Source organism: Microcaecilia unicolor, chromosome 1 (assembly GCF_901765095.1).
Source record: "Microcaecilia unicolor chromosome 1, aMicUni1.1, whole genome shotgun sequence".
Lineage (NCBI taxonomy): Eukaryota > Metazoa > Chordata > Amphibia > Gymnophiona > Siphonopidae > Microcaecilia > Microcaecilia unicolor.
In genome coordinates this window covers 682,747,962-682,770,923 of record NC_044031.1, presented here as the reverse complement: position 1 = coordinate 682,770,923, position 22,962 = coordinate 682,747,962, and the positions used below count along the sequence as shown (strand labels likewise).

The following is a 22,962-nucleotide window of genomic DNA, read 5'->3' as shown; positions in this document are numbered from 1 at the left end:
TTAAAAAAAATTCAATCATGCAAGTTCATCGAAGTTGAAAAAGTTTTCGTAGAAAAAAAAAAGTTTGCAGCTGGCCAGTAATTGGCCAGGCGGTTTCCCAGGGCGACGGTGATGCAGTGGGGAAGGGGCTGGATCTGATTCCAGCTGAGTCCCATTTCTAACCTCACGGCAGCACTCTTTCCTTACCCTCCTCCCCCGCCGTTTTTTTTAAACTTTAATTGATGATGGAATAGAAAAGGAGGAGAAACAGGATCAGGGCTTCATTCGGAACTGCTTTCTCTCTATACCAATTTTCACTCCCCCCCTTCATTAAATATCTAGTACCGGCAAGCTACATGTGAACGCATAGGGTATAAAAACTCACTTCCCCCTCACTCTCTTTTCACCTTCACAGCGCACCTTGTCCACTTACTTCACTTTTTTTTTTTCTTTCTTTCTTTCTCCAAAACAAAGTAAACCTTGGAGTTTCATTTGGAGCACCTTTTTCACAGCTAAGCACCAAGGTCTCCCCCCTCCTTCTTAATAAAACACATTTTTGAATTAAAAAAGAAAAAGGAAGCAAAAGTACTTTCTTTAAAGCACCACTATCCAGGAGGAAGAAGAAAACCTTAAAAATAAACTGTGGAATCTGTGGACGAAGCGGCTGTGAAACTTTCCAACATGAGCAACCTCAAACAGCAGCAAGACATTGAGCAGAGCAATAGCAACAGTGAGGAAGAGGTGAGTTGGACTCGCCTTTCTGGTTTGATGTGAGATTTCCAAAACGAAAGAAATCTGACTTCGTTTTTGAAATTATTTCTGAACTGCTGGTTAGCCATACGAGGGAGGTAAGTCTGAGTCAACTTCCGAGCTTATAAAAGAAGAGAAAGTGTGAAAGATTTGGGCATGGGATAATTTGGAGTCTCCCTCCCCCCCCCCCCCGCCCAAGGAAGCGGTGAATTTCATTCTGCTTTTAGCACTGGGTTTAATATGTATTAAGTTGTAGGCGAAAAGGATATATATATATTTTTTTTAAGTACAGTGAGTAACAAAAGTTGAGGTTCAGTGTGGCGTTAACCTGGAGTTGGTGGTGATGGTCGGTGATGTCTTTTAATTGCTTTTGTTCCTTTGATGTTGGGGTAACCAGCTGATAACATTGGGATGCAAAAGTGTCAAGGTCATATGTTCTGGACCGGGCTAGTTCTTGTGCTGCAGAATGGGCTAAAAGAAACTTTGTATGGGCCTATATTTCTGCTATAGGGTCTGTGGTCTGATGTAAAGAAGTTTAAAACATTCTAGGATTTCGTCTTTCAAAAATGCAGAAGAAAGAAACTCTATAAGGTGCCTCTGGGGTCACAAATGGGCTGTGCGCAGTTCTTGCGGGATGACCGATTTCCGCCAGCTGTTTGTGTAGTAAATAATCGAGTTGGGCAACAATTCGAACTATGCCAATGTGGCCTTGTTTTAGGTTTCTGGTCTAAATGTAATTAGTAGTAAATGTATATATTAAGTGAAGTATAAGAGCAGCGTTTGGCTTCAACTTCAATGACCTCTTTACAAATTTTCGGAGCTGGATGGTTTTGTTTTTTTTAAATCTCGGGGTGGGTGACAAGGAGTTGGGATAAGTGTTGTTAATTTTTCAAACATGGTAAGACGTATAACTACATTCCTTGATGCCTCAGGTGTGAGCATTAAGCATTAACTCCTTTGGCTTACCCTTTCCAAATTCTAATGATCTCTACAATGTGGTAATCAATGGACAACTATTTAAAAATACATAATTGGGCATCGTATTCTCCTGTAGTAATCCCTTTTTCTGTGGTTGTCGGGACTTACTGTCTTGAATTGCATCTTCCATCTACTGCTCTCATCATGGAAGTTGCCAACCAAGGGAACTGCCTAGCCTTGCCTAATGTTAAGGCTAGCCCTGCCTAGTCTGTCCTTGACACAATAAATATATGTAGGGGACTATTCAGATCTAGGCCTTTCTGAGAGGAGCTTAAGTTGGGTAGGTCAGAATTCCAATTCTGTGGTTATGTATAAACTTTATAGGACATTTCTGTTTTAATGTGTTAAGATAGTGGAGCTGTAGTCCCTAGCACTGGCCAATAGGATCATGAGTTTTTGGAGGGAGAGAAGCTTCTAGCTCTTCTGTACACCTGAGTAATTTATTGGGTAAACTTGGAGATGGCAACTTGAATCCTAGTAATAGGACTCACATTATACAATATCAGAAATATAAACACGTAGCACTGTAAAACAAATATGATAAATACCAGAACACAAATGCTATCATAATAGGTAGCATGAAAGAAATTCATATAACATACTATGTCAGCACAACAGAAATCATACATCTTTAGTAGTATGAATTAAAGCATTCACATAGCAGATATTATGCTAATAGCGTTCCTACAATGAAACACTTTTAACAGGTAGCCAGGGGGACAAGTGCAGTTGATATATAATGGGACAAGATGGCTAGTACAAAGTCAATAGGATAAATTGGCCAAACTTGGTTGTGTTACACTAAAATGAGTTTAACATGAGCCTCCCAAATTCTCTAGGGTGGCTGTTGCATGCCCATCCTAAAGGTTATGAATTGGGATAGTTAACTCTGGACTTCTATAGTTCTTTCTCTGGGGTAGCTGGTATGAAAGTAACTTCTATTAGGAGGACAATACTACATTGAAGTGGTCTAGACTCCAGTGCAATGGAGAGAAATTCTAGTAATGCAGGCTCTTTAATGTGCGTCTGGATCTCTATAAAACTTGTTCATCCAATATCTTGGAAATTTGCTTTCTGTAAATAATACATTCAGAAGAACTTCAGAGATGCTTGACCAAACTCCTTATCCTTTTCTCAAAGGTCTTCAATTTGTTTCCATATGCTTTTAAGATTGATCGTATTTAGTCATCTTCTGGTATTACATCTGAATCTTTCCGGTGTATTTTTTGGTTTTTAAAACGCATGTTACTTTCTACTATCTTATTCTGTGTAAGTGTCAAAATAGATAATTTCAGTTTGTGCAGAAATGCAATAAAGCTTTTTGATGGGGATGAGAAAATGTTAGTTGACTTGATTAAAAGGCCCGAGAGCTGGTCTCGATGGGCCCCGTTAAACGAGGGCTGGGCCCGTTAGAGAAGTTTCTGGAAGGGCAAGAGCGAGGGGAAGGGGTGCGAGGTGCCATGGGTGTGACGCGCGGGAAGGACGCGTTGTGAGTGGCCAGTTAAAAGCTGCTCCCTCGGCGGGCCTCGTGTGGGGGGCCGCTATTGGTGGATGGCGGAGTGGGGTGGGGTGGGGCTAAGAGGGAGAGTGAAAAGAGCTCCTCCGAGGATACGGGCGTCCTCCTGTTCCTTGGAGGCAGTTTGCCCACCCTCCTGCCCTGGCATGGGGTGTGGTTGGGAGGAGGAGATAGAGGCAGTTTCCTGGTTGTGTTTTTTCATTCCAGCATATGGCCTGGGAGTTTCGTCGCAGCAGTAAAAAGAAGCAATCAAACCCCGAGCTACAGGTGCTATGGCTCATGGGGGCTAAGCCAGGGCGTGACAGGCGGGTCGGGCGACCCGGAAGATGTGCGGAGGTCCGCACGGATCAGGGCCCTTGCTGGTAGGGTGGGGCCCAGAAGATGCCGACAAATTGCCGATTTGCTAATGCGGGGGGGGGGGGGGGGGGGGGCTGCTAACTATTAAGCCTGGACATATGTAACTCGGGGTAGGGGGGTCACATTGTTCATGTTAATTAAATTTATGAAGTACATGGTTAATAAAGCAAGCTGCGGCCTATGGTTACCCAGCTTTAGTGTCGGAGAGTTATTGGGAGGGGGGCATGGGTGGAAGGGGGGGGGGTAAGTGGGGTCGAACGGGTCCCAGCTCCAAAGTTTAACTGGATGCTAGGCTGAACCAGCATCTATATTGGACAGCCTCAGTATTTAGCTGGTAAGCTAGAGTAGCATTCCCCATCTAGTCCATTAGGCTCTTTACAGCAGAGATTTGAACGACTTCCTGCTTTGCTGGAGATAGGTTTATCCTCTACCAGAAATCTAGCTGTAAGGGCATTGTTTTGCAGAATGGACACATGCTTTGAGATATTTATGGAATGGGAATAATTAAAGGCATGGTGTTCTGTGATGGACTATTGTGCTTTACTAGGGGATGTGATATACATTCCAATGATAGTAAATGATGGCAGGTAAACAGCATGCAGTGTTTAGGGATTTGTTTAATATTTTATATAGATGTATATCAAGACTTTAATGGTTCATAAATACACACATCTAGACCTCTTTACTCTCAGCATATGAACTTGTTGATGGTCTATGTTATCCAGCATTAAAAATAAATTGGCCCCACCCTTTGGAATGCTGTCTACTTTTTTGCTAAATTTAAACCAAGGTTAAAAACCTCTTTTTTTTTTTTTTTTTTTTTTTTTTCTTTGTCAGGCATTTGGTGTGGTTGGCTGTTAACTTGTCCAGTGGATTTTAACCTTTGATTCCTAGTTAAATCTTACTGTTATCCTTTCTCTGGTTTTTGATTTACTAGTTATACCATAGTGTGAACTGCTTTTGTATCTAAAGCGCAGGGTGCTATAGAAAGTTTTTTATTAGAGAAAATCAAATGTTCAACACTAGGTGAAAAGCAACATCTTTTGAATAACTTGAGAGAAATCCTTGCCTTGCCTATCCTATCAAATGCTTTTTTTTTAAATTGCATTGCAAAACACAATATGAAATCTCAAGCAAAGAGAGAGAAAAAAATCTAGTATTTCCATTTCTCCCAAGTAGACTACAAACAAGGACCTGATTGATTCCTCATAGCATGTTTCAGAAGTTCACTGGACTACATCTCTATTTAATACATTTATACCCCACATTTCCCACTAGTTGCAGGCTCAATGTGGCTTACATAGAACTGTAGGGAGGACTACAGTACAGAAAGTATCATTATACAATGTAAAAGTAAGGTAATAAGCAATTAGGTATCATTTTAAACAGCAAAGGTATCAAAAGATAGTACATAGCTAAGTTAATAAGGTCGGAAAATCTTGCCGAGAACCATGAATGGTTAGGTTGAGTCTGGGAAGTAAGCCTTCTTGAACAGGATGGTCTTCAATAGTTTTCTGAAATTTAGATAGTTTTGGATTGATTTTATGGATTTGGGTAATGCATTCCATAGTTGTGTACCTAATGTAGGAGAAGTTGGAGGCGTAGGTAGATTTGTATTTAAGGCCATTACAATCGGGGTAATGTAAATTTAGGTAGGATCGGGTAGAATTGGAACTGTTTCTGGGTGGTAAGTCAACCAGATCTAGCATGTATTTGGGAACTTCTCCATAAAAGATCCTGTGAATCAAGATACAGATCTTAAAGGCAATATGTTCTTTAATGGAAAGCCAATGTAGCTGTTCACGAAAGGGCTTGGCAGATTCAAATTTAGGTTTGCCAAAGATCAGTCTCGCCGCTGTGTTCTGGGCAGTCTAAAGTTTCTTGATTAGATGTTCTTTGCAACCTGCATAGATTACATTACAATAGTCCAGATGGCTTAGTACCATTGTATTAAATTAGGGAAAACATTTAGAGGAAAAGGTTTTATGCGTTTAATTCTCCATTGAGTAGTACATTTTCTTTGAGGTGCAATTGATTTGGGTTTCCAGGGTTAGATGCCAGTCGATTAGTGACTCAGTTTTGGTAACAATATAGAACAGATGATGGGATCAGAATCAGACCAGGGAAAAGGAGATGGAACAGTACACCAATTACCTCTAGACAAAAACATATCAAACCAGGGAGGCACTGAAATAGCCTTTTTGATTTAAGCTTTAATAATTAAGTCATTCTTTTCTTTCTTTGAGTAAAGTGGTGTGCTAGTCCACTTTTTAAAAGTAATACACATTCAGCATAAGGGGATCCCTCCTGCACATGCTCATCTTCATGTGGCATATATCATTCAATACAAAAAGTGTGAAGAAAGGTGCTTCATTGGAGAAACAAACCTGATAGACAAGAATCAATTTACACAGACGTATTAAACATTACAATTCCAACCAGCATGTCACCTCTGTGGGACAGCACTTTACAAACCAGAACACTACATCAATAATTTTATGGTGCGAATACTAAAAGGAAACTTTAAGACAACCCAGGAACGTAAGACCTTTGAAGTCAAAATGATAAAATATTTTGACACCAACAGACCAGGACTTCAGATCTATCGCATAACCCATAAAACTATACTGCTTTGTCACCCTATTTATCACCCATCCATCTCTCCCTGTTTCTCAGCTAACCCACCTCTACCCTCTTCCTGTGAGACTGTGTTATTGGAATGCTTTTGTTTCATTTATATAGTCCTATATTTGCCAGCAATTGCTCATTGCTGATTTAAAGAAGGTATTGCCTTTGAAAGCTAATCAGAAAATGTATTAAGTTTAAAAAAGGTATTTTCTTTTCAATGTTCTATTCATTACCTTTAAATTCATGGCATCTGTTGATCCCACCAGTAGTAGTTCCCCCCCCCCCCCCCCTTTTCTAGGTGTCTTCCCCTATGGTATAGTCTTATAACTAAATATTATTCTAGTTCATAACCTTGTATTACATAGCTAAGCGCATATACATGCTGTGCTTTGTTAAATCAATGGTTCAGACAGTAGCCAAAATGGGTCTTTTGCAAGTACCCAGCAGTTGCTAATGAAGTCCATTTTCTTAAAGAAAAAAGTAACTCGTTTGCTTGACAAATAGTTAATGATGGTGATGTGTGTTCATTTTTAGATGAATGGTAAATGACAGATGAGGGCCTTCTTCCCCCCCCCCCCCAATTTGCCTTTAAACAAACTTTTTAAACTAAGCAAATGCCCCAGTGCCCATGCAGGGGAGAGCATGGCAGACAAACCAGAACCACTGGGAGAAGTAGGAGCCACCTAAATTTTCAGCAAGGTTCAAAGGAGGGTGGTGAGTCCTATCTTGCTCAGCAAGTAGCAGTGGTAGGAAAGTGTCAGAGGAAATGGGTTTCCCAAGCTGAACACTCAGCTTCTCATGAGGGGGCAGGCAGCCCCAATACCCATCTAAACAAGCCGCCATGGAGGAGCTAGCATAGTTTTCCCAACAGACAATTACCAAGTAGCCTCCAGGTCAAATTCTTGTAGGTGGGTGATCCTTGGTCTACATAAATACAGTGATCAGCTGAGGGCACAGCTGGCAAAGACAGGGGAAAAGAATGCATTTGCTAGCGCTATCTGGAGTAGTCAAAGCTCCCTGCCTATCTCTCAATGCATCCTGTTCAAGCTCCTGGTATACAAGACTTGTACCACTGGTCATCCCTTATTTCTACTTCAATATCTTATTCCTTACTATCCATCCTGCAACCTTCGTTCCTTCCAGCAGAGTAAACTTGTTCCTTCCTTTCATGAAATATAGTCCGTTAGACTAGTTTCCCAAGTCTGGTCCTGGAGTATGTTTTCTGCATATCCACAATGAATATGCATGAGATTTGCATATAGTGGAGGCAGTGTATGCAAATCAAGTTCATACATATTCATTTCAGATATCCTGAAAACCTGACTGGCAAGGGGTACTTGGGAACTGCACTCTATATTCTCTATAGAAGGCCCAGAACTGTGGAATGCAGTCCCCCTCCACCTTGGCTTCAGTCAATGGCCATATCCTAGTGGAAATAAGGGCAATGATACTGGCAGCTAGGTTAGGGTACTATGGTTCTGGGCTATTTTGTAAAACTGTAGAGAACAAAACAGAGAAGGGGGAGTGGCTTTTGTATCTGTAGTAAAAACTAAGCCTGGGGAACAAGGGACACGATAGTCTTGTCACAAAGTCAAAGGTCCAAAATATAGCAGAGTACTTCCACTAAGGATGCACATTTTGGAGCATATTGGTTCATTCTGTGTTAATTTTAGCATATTTATTTATTTAATGCATTTGTATCCCACATTTTCCCACCTATTTGCAGGCTCAATGTGGCTTACAGAGGTCTGTTATGGCATTGCCATTCCAGGATGTCATACAGTTGGTGCTGCATAGAGATTAAGGATGAAAAGAAGTACAAAGAAAATAGATATAGAAAGATGACTTTCGGATAGGGGTGGATTGGTGAGGCGGTATAGTTAAGCTATGGGTCCTCTTTGTAGGCCTTATTGGAGAGGTACGTTTTCAGGGATTTACAAAAGTTGGATATTTCGTCAATTGTTTTCAGGTCAGCTGGTAGTGCGTTCCACAACTGCGTACTCATGTAGGAGAAGGGAGGTCGCGTGTATAAGTTTGTATTTTAGTCCTTTACAGCTGGGGAAGTGTAAGTTAAGAAATTTTCGGGATGATCTTTTGGCATTTCTGGGAGGCAGGTCCACGAGGTTTAGTATGTAGGTCGGGGCGTCTCCGTGGATGATTTTGTGTACGATCACAATAGACTTAATACATTCAAATCTATGGATTAACATGCATATAATCTGTAAATGTTTTACGTTCTGTACACTTAAGAATTCCAAAATCATTGGAACGGATGGATGATATTCAGAAGGAAGGACCAAAAATGGTTTGGACAGCAGGAAACCTAGAGCTGGCTCTGCTTTCACCTGAATGTGAAGGGTGAGTGTGAACTGCAGTTAAGTTTGAAAGCAGCAGGTACCTGTGCAACAGCTCATTCAGGATGTTGGCACCTGGTGGCATTTCAGTTATCTGCTGGAGAGGTTAGTGGAGCAATAGGTAGCCTTGATCAAACAATGGACAAAGATCAGTACTGAAAGCCCCCTGGGGCTACATGACTGGAGAAACATGACTAGGTCATAGAGATCCTGACCCTCTTCAAGGATGCCATAGAAGTGTTCCAGAAAGGTCACCTTGTATTGTCTTCAATAGTGAATATCTTGAAAGTAGTTTAAAAGTAATTTTGGTGATGGGGATTGGTATCAGATTTAGGTGCTGGTGGATTCCTTGCTTGTGCAAAGCAGGTGAAACCTTCACCAAGGAGGATATCAACATGCTAGCCACCCTGTGACCCATGGAATTGCCAACTTCTGCAATGCACCGAGTTACTGGAGAGAGAAACTGGGGATTCAGATAGAGGTACAGAGGAGCAGTGGGGATTCAGCAGGAGAAAAAGTAGGTATGCCATAAAGCAGTATTGTCAACTACCTCATGCTCTCCTGTCTCTCCATGATGGTCTTTGACACAAGCTGTAGATTAGTGATCAGCAGTAGCTTACAGGGCTCATTTGCCACAAGCAGATGTGTTGGCATACTGAACACACAATAGTCTGCAGTCTGGCCTGACTGCAAAGTATCTCCTGCCTACAAGTATGCCCTGTGAACAAATTCTCAATGGCAGGAAAGGGGTTGGGGGGGGGGGGGGGGGGGAGGGAATGGGACTTCATATACTGCCTTGTGGTTTTTACAACTACATTAAAAGCAGTATACATAGTATATACAGGTACTTAGTTCTACCTGGGGCAATGGAGGGTTAAGTGGCTTGCCAGAGTCACAAGGAGCTGCAGTGTGAATTAAACCCAGTTCCCCAGGGTCAAAGTCCACTGCACTAACCGCTAGGCTACTCCGCCACTATGTGTACTGTTTGTGGCTAAAACCAGACTTGATAAAATCTTGGTCTTATAAAGAAGCAATTTATGTCCAATCTTTGCCCTCAATGTCTTGTGGTGGACGACAGTTGCTGCTGCCCCCACACCAGTGGATTCTGTTAAGCCCACTTGAATACTGGAAAGTAGATTTTTATTGCTGCTTCTGGTACTGCTGGTTATCTTGGTTTAGTGTGAACTGTTCTGCTGTACTAGTGCCACTCAGCTTCTTTTACATCAGTCGTGTAACCAGAACTGATGATCTGGGGGGGGAGGGGGAGAGGGAGCAAGGTTAATATGGAGGGTGGCACTAGACAGTCTGAACTGTAATTAGCAAAGTCTCAATTCGCAACATAAACAGGACCAACCCATTGTTGGGTAAGTGAAAACTCAGATAATATGGAAAATAGTAACCCCTGAAACAATGCATAAAGAATGTAAAAACAGGGTCCCAGGTCACAATGGCACTGTTTTGCTATAAAAGCAGGGTCCCAGGTCTGAAACAAATTCTCAGATATGAGCTTCCTTCTGTGCTACACTGGAAAATAGAAAGAAACACAATAATGTGACTGTGTGTGTGTGTGTGGGGGGGGGGGGGGGGTCAGATTAGCGAAGCTTGGTTAATCAAGACTACTGTACATGATGGGCATGAATGTTATAAAGAAACATCTCAATATATTTTGCAAAATACTCTAAAACCTCATCTAATATGGCAAATTTTACCATAATTTCATATATACTTCAACTTCATGACAGTTGATTATTAATCTGTATTATGGTAAATGTCTTGTTTTCTTAACTAATATAGTAATAGTAACATTAAAAAATTTTTTTATAGTCTTATTTTATTTTTTATTTGTTGCATTTGTATCCCACATTTTCCTACCTATTTGCAGGCTCAATGTGGCTTACATAGTACCGTCAGAGGCATTTGCCCAGTCGGTTGATAACTACAAGGTTGAATAGTGATCGAATGAGGTATATGGGGGGGGGGGGGGGGGGGGGTTGGAAGGGATGAGGTGTGTTGTCCAGAACGATCATAGTCATGCTGTGTTTCCGGGTGAAGAGATTTACGTGGGGTCATTGGAGTAGGCCTCTTTGAAGAGGTTGGTTTTTAGTGATTTCCTGAAGTTCAGGTGGTCATGGATTTTCACAGCTTTTGGGAGGCCATTCCATAGTTGTGCGCTTATGTAGGAGAAGCAGGATATGTAACTTGATTTGTATTTCAGTCCTTTGCAGTTCGGGCAGTGTAGGTTTAGGTATAATCTTGACGATCTGACTGTTTCTTATTGGTAGATCTATAAGGACTATGCTGTATATGATTTTGTGGATTAAGGTGTAGATTTTGAAGATAATCCATTCTTCGGGAACCAATGTAACTTTTCTCGAAGGGGTTTGGCACTTTCAAAGTGTGTTTTGCTGAATATCAGCCTGGCTGCTGTATTTTGGGCGGTCTGTTCTTTGCAACCCACGTAGATTCCGTTGCAATAGTCTGCATGACTTAGGACCATTTATTGTATTAGGTTTCGAAAGGTTGCTCTTGGGGGGGGGGGGGGAAGGTTTTAATCGTTTGAGCTTCCACATTGAATAGAACATTTTCTTACAGAATTTACTTGGCTCTTGAGAGTAAGGTTGTGGTCAAGTGTGACGCCGAGTATTTTCAGGCTGTCTGAGGTAGGGAGGGTTTGACCTGGGGTGTTTATGGTTGTGGGTTTGTACTTATGTTGGGAGGAGAGGATGAGGCAATGTTTTGTGTTCTATTTCAGTTGGAATGAGTTTGCCCAGGAGTCCATGTTCAGGCCATCGTTGATTTTATTGGTAATTTCTGTCAGGTCATGTCTGAAGGGGATGTAGATTGTAACATCTGCATAGATGAATGGGTTAAGGCCTCGATTGGATAGGGACTGTGCCAGTGGAATCATCATGTTGAAGAGTATTGGTGGTGATGGTGATCCCTGAGGTACTCCGCAGACTGCTTTGAATTTTGATTTTACTTGATAAGTTCTGGTGGTTTAGAAAACCTTTGATCCAGTTTAGTACATTTCCTTCAATCCCAAGTGGCCAAGTAGTCTTAGTATGTTGTGGTTTACCATGTCGAATGTGCTCGACATGTTAAACTGGAGGAGGAGTATGCTTTTACCTATGGCTATCTCCTGCTTGAATTTGGCCAGGAGGGTGACTAGGACAGTTTGACTCCTTTCTTTTCTCTGCTCATATGCAACAGATTGCCAAAACCTGTCGTTTTTCTCTACAACATTAGCAAAATCCGTCCCTTCATCTCTGAGCACTCTACCAGAACCCTTATCCACACTTATCACCTCTTGTCTTGATTATTGTAACCTGCTTATCACCGGCCTCCCTCTTAGCCATCTCTCTCCTCTTCAATCAGTCCAAAACTCTGCTGCGCAACTCATTTTCCGCCAAAGTCGCTATGCTCACATTAGCCCCCTCCTTAAGTCGCTTCACTGGTTCCCTATCCGTTTCCGTATTCAGTTCAAACTTCTCTTATTGACTTATAAGTGTGTTCACTCTGCTGCTCCCCATTACCTCTCCACTCCTGTCTCTCCCTACGCCCCCCCTCGGGTACTCCGTTCTGTAGATAAATCTATCTGTTCCCGTCTCCTCTACTGCTAATTCTAGACTCTGTTTCTTTTGTCTTGCTGCACCTCACGCCTGGAATAGACTTCCCGAGCCTTTGCGTCTGGCCCTGTCTTTGGCTGTTTTGAAGTCCAGACTTAAAGCCCACCTCTTTACCACTGCTTTTGACTCCTAACCACTACTCACTTGCCCTGTCCTTTTACCTCGCCTATTTATTACCTTACCCTTAATTGTTCTGTCTGTTTACCTCTTATCTAGATTGTAAGCTCTTTGAGCAGGGACTTTTTTTGTGTGTGTGTATGATGTACAGCACTGTCTATGCCTTGTAGCACTATAGAAATATTAAATAGTAGTAGTAAAAGCTTTCATTCAGAGGCTCCAAAGGAAAGCCAATATTTTAATGCTGTCTTGATTCACTTACAAAGCAATACTACACTTAAAATCATTCTAGATTTGTACCCTGGATGTAAAGTCTGAAAAATCTTTGGCATCTCTGGTTTAGCTGTTCACAAAGCCTCTTTATCATTTTGTAGACTTCTTATGTACCTCTATTTTATGGTATATAACAATGCACACACTGATTTGAGGCATTGATATTCTGTTCAGAAGCAAATCAGCTTTGGGTATATTCAGACTATGCCTGGGTGTTAAAACATACTCATTTTGCAAACTAATAATGTTGGTATTAATAGTGGTTATAAATCTGTACTTGGAAGTGAATTTGTATTGTATACAGCCCTGCTGTGAATTAAAAGGGGATCTAGAAAGTTCTTAAATCTATATATTTCTACTGGCCCTTTTTAGTGAAGAGATTGGTATTTATGCACAAGCTGTTTTTATAGCTTTCAGTCAGCAAATGCAAAGATAGTTACAGGCTAATGCTGTTAATCCAAAAAGTGATTCTTGTGACAGCTAAACTCAGGAGACTTACTAATGGTACTCAATGGTCCTGTTCATGCCATTTCCTTTATTGCAAAGTTGTTTTTTTCTTTTTTTTACTTGATCTTCTGGATCTTCAGTATTACTGGCAGTTCATATTCCATGTATTATCCTTTTTAAAACCCAGAATGCCACAGCTAAAGCCTTTTGACTTACTGAAGTTTTTGGATTTCAGGTTACTCATAAGAGTATACCACTATCAATTTAAGGTTGTGCCAAAATGTGTTGGTTAGTGTAATTGTATAGAACTCTTTCTACAGTAAAGCATTGTAGGAGGTGGTAACTTCCATAGTTGGTGGCTTTTACACACTATTGCAGAGAGGTATTCTACTTGTAAATGAATGCTTTTTATATGCTAGTACTCATTTTCAGTATTTGTAACTCAGGGTGGTGGGGAGATTATATCAGGTGGAAAAACAAAGCAACCAGGCTGCATCTGCAAGAATTTCATAAAATTTTCATATAATATCCTAGCTTGCATATTGACTATTGGTTAAAACATTTAGCCTTCAGCTTTTCTTGGCCCTACAGGCTTTAACTGACGATATTTTCTCCGATTTCAGTTAAGATATGGAATATGATACATCCTCTTAATGTTATCTATAGATTATGTAGTCAACTTTGACCTCAAGATTATCAACAGTGGACAACTGCCACACAATACAGGGTTAGTAAACTACAGGTACCGATGATGGAATAGCAATGTGATATTGGTGTTCAGCTGTAGAAGCTGGTATTCATGAGGATAGAAGCTATAAAACATGAATGCTATTTACAATATTAGTTACATTGATCTGTAGAACACATTTATAGTTGTGGCCAGTAGTATGTTGTCTTTAATTGATCTAGTGAAGCAAAGCTAGGGATAGGTTAATTTTGTCATTCCATGATGACAATAAATCTCACTCCTCTGCAGAAAGACCAAATGCTTAGGTAGACATTGGTATACAGCTCACTTAAATACAGTTGCAAAGTGGGCAAAAAACCTGAAGGCTGAGCACATGATTTCTAATGCTGGAGCTTTAACACTATCTGAAGAGGAATAAAAAATATTAACTCTTCTGCAGCAGCTAGCACTTGTGGGATTTCATGCCTGTTTTTATTAGGAGTATGAAGGACCGGCTCTTTGAAGGGGACTTGTCAAAAGTGCAAGGGATAAATAGGCAGTGCATGGCAATGGACAGAATGGGAGCAAAATAGCATGGGGGGAGGGGAGATTCTATAACAGCATACACACAGGCATATATCTATATAAAGTAAAATAGGTACTTATTTCTCATTAACTGCATGTGCTTACAAGTGCTCACACAACCCTAGTAATACAACTGGTTTAAATGCTGGCATTTAAATGCCAGAGAATGCATGTAACTTATAAACTGTGTGTATCCCCATCCAGACTGTACCTATGTGCATATTATAGAATAGTGCTTGGTTGGAATTTTGGCATTTACAACTTGCATATCTGCACCCATTTTATAGAATTTTCTCGAATGTCCATGCAACAATTTTTCTTGTGCAACTGGTGTACACTTTTTTTTGCACAACTTATTTTGTGGTGTTGCCTTGGGCATTAGCTTTTTTTTTTTTTAAATATACATGCATTAGGAAACTGAGCCAAGCTGCACAGCTCTAGTGCAGAGTTTACTATATTGCTCCTTTTTTTTTCTCAAATTTACTGCTATTCAGTGTAGTACTTGGCTTCATACTAGATTGCTTCCTTCCGTAGTTCATAGGACAGTGGTCTTCACTATTTTTAAAGTTAGAGCCACTTAGGATCCAAATGAGCTGAAGGAGTCACCAAATCTTCCTATGTGGGCCCCAACACTGCTACTAGTGTATGTTAATGATAGTCACTTCCACCAGCCCATCTTAAAACATATTATTTTTTTTTTAATTGGATGTGTTCTCAAGGAGATGGGCATTTCCAAATGCATCCTCTGTCTATTGAGAGATACCTTCTTCAAGCATGTGGCTCCTCCTTTCCTTATCCCTCTGGACGGCCCAGCTGAACTAATGGGTTGTGCTCGCCTTCCAGCAGGTGGAGACTGAGAACAATGATTCTTGAGAGAGCCAATAGGAGCCCAGCACAGCCCTCTCAAGTCTCAGTATTCTCAATCTCCAGCAAGTGGGAGATGATGTGAATCCAAGTCTTTTTTTTTTTTTTTTCTCTTTACCCCACTGTCTTATCTTTTATTTTTGGGATAGTTATGTTATCTGTGCACTACCAAGAGCATTTGCTGATCGAGGCTGAAGACCCATGGGGGGTTTTCTACTGCCTCTGGAGTATACACTTGGGTGGCCAAGTCCCTCCTCTGTATTCTCACCCCGAGCCTTCCTTTATGCTCTGGAAAATTTAAACTTTAAAATACATGAAGGCTGGTCTACTCCCCTTCATGGGAAGGGTCATAGAATTGCAGGAACAGTCACATCTCTTAAAAAAAAAATTAAAAGGGAGAAGTTTTCCTGTCAGAGCACTGCAGCAGCTTAAAATAAAACCCACAGTGACCAGTGTGAAGCTACTTGCTGCTTTCTCCCTTTTTAAGTGCAGAGGCTGTTTCCTGAGAGCAGTGAGTGCTGGCGGCTTGGCGGACATGTCTAGCAAACTTTGGCTCTGTGATATTTCACTGCCGTGGTGTTTCTGCAGGTGGTATTTGTATCATGTTGGAACTAGAGCCTCTGGATTCCAATAGTGTTTCTGTATCCAGTTCAGCAGATCCTGTTCTGTCGGCTCAGACCTCCATGGAGATGCTGATTTCAGTGGGAACTTCTGATCGCTGGCTGCTTCAGAACAGTCTATGGAGAGCGCAGCTAAACAGTCCTAGCTATCTGCTCTCTTGACAGAGGTACAGAAGGGGTGCCCTGAGGAGGGTTTCCCTCCAGATTTTGTTTTGGCTATGTATAAAGGCATATTTACTGCGAAATGCTTCTCCTCAGACCTCTTTGGCCACTAATCAGGCTGAGGCTCCATTTGCCTCCAGTAAGAGACCTTGGGTCTCTTTGGAAGATCAGGAAATTACTACTACTAAAGATTTCTAAAGCGCTACTAGGGTTACGCAGCACTGTACAATTTAACAAACAAGGACATTCCCTGCTCAAAGGAGCTTACAATCTAATGGACTAAATGTCAAGTTGGGGCAGTCTAGATTTCCTGAATAGAGGAGCTCTGGATTCTGAGTCCTTAGTGAATAGAGATGCCTTTGTTGATATAGAGGATTGAGGGAGAGGAAGACCCCTTCCTTATTTTGACAGACGTAACAGCCTGGAGAGGACCTGTCCATGGCACAAGTCCTTCATAAAGAAGACTTGCAGGACTTAATTGCTCTTGTAGCTGCTACATTAAATTTTGAGGAGAAGCAGGAGCTGTGGTTGGCGTAAAGTGGTTACTCTAGTTAAAGGGGTTCATAAGTCAGGTAGATCCTTCCCAATGCATCAGGATATAAGAAATGTTCAGGCATAGTGGGATGTCTCTGACTCTCCTTTTAAGCTTGCTTACTCCTTGGTTTCTCTATCTGATTCCTTAGCAGGACAGAGATTCCTCCAGTGGTAGATTCAGCAGTGTCAGTGATGACCAAAAACACACTTCCAGTGAATGGGGGCTCTGCCTTAAAGGATCCACAGGACTGTCATCTGGAGATGCGCTTGAAACATACCTTTGTTCCTGCTTTAGTAGTTCAGCTATCTCTGGAGCTTTAGTAGCCCAGGCCTATTTTAGGTGGTCAGAATGGGTTTTGGATAGAGAGGAGGAGGATTTAGCTAAGATTCAGATGGGCTCAGCTTTTTTTTTTTGTCAGAAGCTCTTTATGATTTTAGAACATCAGCTAAATCCATGGCATTGGCAGTGTCGGCTCATAGGACGCTTTGGCTTAGAGGCTGGTTGGCTGCAGCATCAAGTTCAGTTTTCCTTTTGGGGATATACTGTTTCTCCATCTTCTGGAAGACCGTCCAAGGGTGGTGGGCCAGGGGTATTCTTCTGTAACAGGTCAAAGGCGTGATGCTAGACGTTTTAAGCAAGGCAGAGGTACCTTTTTGCAAAGGTCCTGGTATTTTCAATGTACTAAGCCCTTTTGGGGAGCATGGTAGGGAGGCAGAGAATTCCTTCTCCTCCCAGTCTTCTGGTCATCCATCACAATGAAGGTTTGAAGGTCCATCCTCTAATTCGATTGAGGGTTGTTAAGACTTTACTGGAGGTGGTCCCAAATTAACTTCAAATCATTTGGGATGGTTACGCTCCTCTTTGCGAGAGATTTTTATAGAATCCCCTTGTTGGTCTTGGATAAAGGCTCAAGCAGTAAGAAACTTTAGCTCTGTTGGTAGCCTTACAAGCAGTTTGTCCAGTGCCTCTGCACGAACAAGGTACAGGTAGATATATCTATTTTGTGGTGCCAAGAGGTTCTTTCACCCCATTTTGGATCTTAAAAAGAGTCAACCGAGCTTTGAGTGGCACTGTTCCGTATGGAAACCCTTTGATCAGTTATCGTGGCTGTTTGCCCAGGAGAATTCCTCAGCTCTTGAGCTTATCTTCATTCCCATATGTCTCACACCATTGCTTCCTTTATTTTGCAGTCCTTGGTCACCATTACCAGTTTTGTGTACTGCCTTTCTCCTGGCGACAGCTCATCAGACATTCCCCATGGTAGTGGTGGCTGCGGCTCTTCACAAGAAAGACATTCTAGTGCATCTGTACCTGGACGATTGGTTGATCCGAGCAAAGTCTTACAGTTGTCAAGTGACCACTCTGGTAGTACAATTCTTACAATCTCTAGGTTGGGTAGTCAATCCGCTCAAAAGCAGTTTAGTACCTTTGCAGACTAACTAGGGGTCATGTTCGACACTCTTCAGGGAAAGGTGTTTCTTCTGGTACTATGTATTCTCAAGATTCAGAAGCAGGTGGCTGCTGTCCGCAGATAGCCAGCTCCTTGTTTGGCTTTTATCAAGTTCTCGGGTCTATGGTGGTGTCTGTAGAAGCGGTGAGGTGCCAGAGCCCGAAGCCTTCAGAACTCTCTTCTCTCCATATGGTTCTCCCCCCCCCCCCCCCCCCCGAGAGATTCTTTGGATGTCAGGTTGCCTTTACCTTTCAAGTTACATCAGGATCTCTGCTGGTGGCTTTAGTCAAGCAATTTACCTTGGGCACTTGCTAGACTCTCCACAGTGGATGGAAGTGACCACAGATGCCAGTCTAAGATGCTGGGGATCTCTGTGCCTGGGCAATCTTGACACAAGGTTAGTGGTCGGTGGAGCAGTTGACTTTGTCCATGTCCATCAATCTGTTGGAGACCAGAGCAATTCTTCTAGCTCTGATTCATTTTCAAGGCCTCATCGAGGGCAAAGCAGTACGAGTCTTGTAGGACAATGCTGCGGCCATAGCATACATCAACCGGCAGGGAGGTACGAAGAGTCCCGCTCTAGCACAAGAGACGCAAGACAACATGCAGTGGGCGCAGATGCATTCTCCTAGATCTGTCAGCCTCACATGTGGCAGGGAGTTCTCAATGTGCAGGATCCAGGCGAATGGTCTCTAAGCTGACAAGCCTTTGACACCATAGTTCACAAATGGGGCTGTCCTGCGATGGATTTGATGGCAAAGTTCCCTGTTCAGTTGTAGAAGGAACAGAACTCAGAAGGTCTGGACGCATTACTGCATCGGAGGCCAATGGCTCTTCCTCTTATGTATTTCCTTCTTGAATTGCCATCTGGGTCTGGAGATCTTTATAGCTGTGGATTGGTTGAAACAGCCCTGGTATGCAGATCTAAGGCGCCTCCTCATAGAGCATCTTTCAGAGGAGGTCTGACTTCTATTCTAAGGGCCAGTAGTTATGCAAAATCTGGAACGATGTCTTGTGGCTTGGCTCTTGAAAGGGCTAGATTAGAAGCCATGGCTGTTCGGCAGAGGGTATGCTATGTTTTATATTAAAGTATGGAGGATTTTCAAGGCCTGGTGTGAAGATCATGGAATTCATTCCTTAAAGGCTTCCATACCACAAGTTTTGAATTTCCTTCAAGATGGTTTGTATAGAAGTTTGCCTTAGCTTCACTTAAAGTTCAGCTTGCAGCTTTAGCTTCCTTTCGGGGGAGAGTAAAGCTTAAGCCTTTGAGTAGTCATCCAGATATCCTTAGATTCCTGAGAGGAGTTAATGTTCTGCGTCCTTTTTTTTTCTTTTTGGGATCTTAATTTGGTTCTCTCCGCTTTGGTTTATTCTCCTTTTGAGCCGTTAACTGCTTCTCTCAAGGATCTTACCTTTAAAAACTATCTTGTGGCCATTTCATCTGCATGGCGAGTGTCAAGAGTTGCAGTCCTTTGTCCTGCAAGGCTTTTTTTTTTTTTTTTGCAATTTTTGCCAGATTGAGTGGTTTTGAGGCCAGGTTTTTGACAACTTCATGTCAACCAATCCTTAGTTCTACTGTCGTTGGGATCTTCCGTAGGACCAGAGGAACAAAGATCTTTGCGTAAGTTAGATGTCCATAGGGTGTTGAAAGAGTATGTAAGGCGGATGGAAGATTTTCGTCAATCGGAACATTTGTTTTGCTTGGTGGTGATCGTAGTGGTTTTGCTTAGTTGCCCTGGTGGATATTTGCAAAGCAGCCACATGGCCCTCATTGCATTCCTTTTGTTAAGCATTAGAGTGGATGCTCAGGCACAACTGGACACTGCTTTTGCTCAAAGGGTGTTTGCAGGGCTCTTAATGGACTGCTTTGGTACTTCCCATCAGTTCAGCTGGGCCGGTCCGGAGGGACAATAAGGAAGGAGAAATTAGGTCCTACCTGCTAATTTGCTTTCCTTTAGTCCCTCCCATCAGTTTAGCTGGGCCGGTCCGGAGGGACAATAAGGAAGGAGAAATTTAGGTCCTACCTGCTAATTTGCTTTCCTTTAGTCCCTCCCATCAAACTAAATACCAACAAATTATAAACTGTGTGTGGGAGCTGGGCAAGTCTGGAGGGACTAAAGGATAGCAAATTAGCAGGTAGCAGTGGCGTAGTTGACACCCGTGGGCCTGTCATTTTTTAACACCCCCCCCCCAAAAAAAAAAAAAATGTAGTACTAGGCATGCCGAGAATACAAAACACTCAGGACCTATAGAGCAATTCTACCATACCATAAGCAGTCATTTCTACGAATCACACAAGGAAAAGGAAAAAATCTTAAACACTACAGTGAGCACTAGAACATCAATTCACTTATTGTAAAACGAAACCAGACAGAATAGTACAGATGTTTATCCTGCACAGTCAATGCCAACTGAAAGCCATGTCTTTTTCACAAACACAAATACACCCTTGTGCTAACAGCTAGTTTAAACAACTGACTACTTGACTCTTCCTCTGATGCTATGTGGCAAGATCAGCAATCTACTTTACAAGCCTAACTGCGGCATACCTGAACATTTGAAATGAATGTGGAAACAGAATGCTAGTAATTTCTTAGCAGCATAGGTTCAGGTACTCTAAGCTGTGTGAACTGGTGATTGAAGAAGTTTGTTACACTAAAAACAGCTAGCAGGAATCTGAATATTTGGCATTGTTATCAAACTGTTGAAGATTATGAGACTCTGCAGGTGTTGCAACCTAGAATTGTAGAAACAGCATTTATTCACAATAAAGCAGAGATTTTTAAAAATGCAAAGCTTCAATAAGTGAAATACAGCTTGCATTTATCAGAAACAAAATTTGAAAGCTTTTGTGACTGCATGTGAAAGTGAGACGTTCTATTAACTTGCCTAAGTTGTAAATCTTGAATGACTGTTTTATTGTTGTCCAGGAAACAAAGCTGCAAAGGTGTGTGTGTGTGTGGGAGGGGAGGGGGGAAGTACACCCGTTCCTCAGCTCAGGGTTTTAATTTTTACATTTAATTGCAGGTAGGCGCTCCCACCCTACCTTTAAATAAAAATCAGTGAAGCGGTGGCAGGCAGGCAGCACCTCCGTCTGCCCTGCTTTAAACAAAGTAGATCTCGTCGCGCCTTCCCTCACTCTGTCCCGCCCTCCTCTAATTTCCTATTTCTGCGAGGGCGGGGCAGGACAGAGTGAGGGAAGGCGCGACGAGATGATCTACTTCGTTTACAAGCAGGGCAGACGGAGATGCTGCCTGCCTGCCACCGCTTCACAGATTTTTATTTAAAGGTAGGTTGGGAGCAGCGGGAGCGGAGCACCCCCCCACCTGCTGACACCCGGGGTGGACCGCCCCGACTGCCCCGCCCTTGCTACGCCACTGGCAGGTAGGACTTAATTTCTCCTCTTCAGGTTAGAGGCAGAGCAGAATAAAGCCAGAAAATGGCAGCCTCAGAGGTTTCTAGGGGCTGCCATTGGCCCCAGGCATTGTAGTGAAGAACATGGTCATAGTATGTAAGAGATATAGGTAACTTATCAAGGAGTGCCTGGAGACTGCTTTTAATTAAACCAGTGGCACCCAGCACAGAGATTTTTCCACAACATATCTTGGTATATCTTCTGTGTTAGAGCTCATTGCTTTATGCATGTTAACTGGGTTACTTTCAACAGGACATACTGGGCAGGTAGTTAAGGAAGATGTAATTTTTATTTTGCCTTTTGGAGGATAGTTCATGCCTATATTTGGGCTGTCAGACATTGATGCTGGTTAGTTAAGTTTACAGAATATTAGATGAAAGCCTGCTTATTTCCAAAATTGAAACTGGTGGCTTTTATTGCAATCATACAAGACTGACTAGTGGGGAAGTCTCTTAACGCTTTGTTTTTCATAGTGGAAGGAACAATGGCTGCACCAGGATTATGGTGTTGGTTAACATAGCATGACTCAACTGCAGGGAAATCTTCAATTAACTCGGGAAGCGGTCTATACAAAGAGCAGGATTTTTTGGAATATTGATGGCTTGGCTATATAACATTGGCATATAAAACAGTAATGCTATTACAAGTTTATTATTGTTACAATGTGAGTGAACACTAGCACATGTTGGATATATGTAAGAGCTTGTCCCTGCCTGGATTCTTAAGTGGTCATAGTTGAGTGCACAATGAGCCTGTAGGAAAAGGTGGACTAGGTAGACTTTTTATTGAAGAAAGTCACATGAGTATATTTTAGTTTTAAAGGTCAATGATGTATTGGATTGAACAAATGGTGTTTTCATTTGTACACTACTTTTGTTTAATTTGTAGGCACTATAAAAAAACAAAAACAAAACAAACTTTAAATAATTTGTGCTGTGGCCTTCAGAGGCAGGAGCCTGTCTCTCTCTCAATCAAGGAATAGAGGAGCTGGCTGAGAACTAGATGCCAAGGTTCAGATACCACTGATAAAATTCACAAGGAGTATATTACCTCAGGAACCACGGTCTTCACTATTCTTCAAGCTCTTCATTGGGAATGTTTTGCAGCAGCAGCTTCCAGAGAAGGTGTATTGAAGAATCAGAGCAGGGCAATGTTCTCTCTAGCTAATGTGCACATGAAAAACATCTTGAATGAGTTTTCAGACTCAATGGTATAGCATAGTCTGTTTATAATGCCAGCAAATTTTGTGTGCAAAATTGCTAGGAATGTGTGCTCCCTTTCTGACCTGTACACACACACACATCTTAGAAGGAACACTGGACCACGGCAGAAGACATGGAGGGGTACCCCAAACCCTAGATGTAGGCAGGTTTGGGGCCTCTTGTAGCATGGGGCCCAGGGCAATTACCAGCCACACTCCTACCCTAGCTGGGATCATTCCATGTGTCTTTGACTTTGGCCAATTCTTTTCCTTAAGTCACTAACTTTCTATTTAACTTCTACTACTCTCATCTGTCCAACTACTGCCTTCCTGCTATGTTTTACAATGCTCGTAATGTATATTGATATAAGCATACTATGCCATAATGGATGCTGTCTATTTTAACTTTTGTATTTATTGCTTATGCCTGTTGTGCAC

The 22,962-nt window shown here is 42.0% G+C and overlaps 1 protein-coding gene across 2 annotated transcripts in view; it reads left to right on the top strand.

Annotated features, from left to right (window-relative positions):
- Positions 1–231: 231 nt before the first annotated feature.
- The window catches only part of RBPMS2 (RNA binding protein, mRNA processing factor 2), a 143,656-nt gene continuing 120,925 nt past the window's right edge, over positions 232–22,962 (top strand). For both annotated transcript variants that reach the window (XM_030187939.1, XM_030187932.1), the window contains exon 1: positions 232–720. In XM_030187939.1, coding sequence (XP_030043799.1) covers positions 661–720 — 60 coding nt within the window. In that variant the 5' untranslated portion in view covers positions 232–660. The remainder of the gene's footprint in view (positions 721–22,962) is intronic.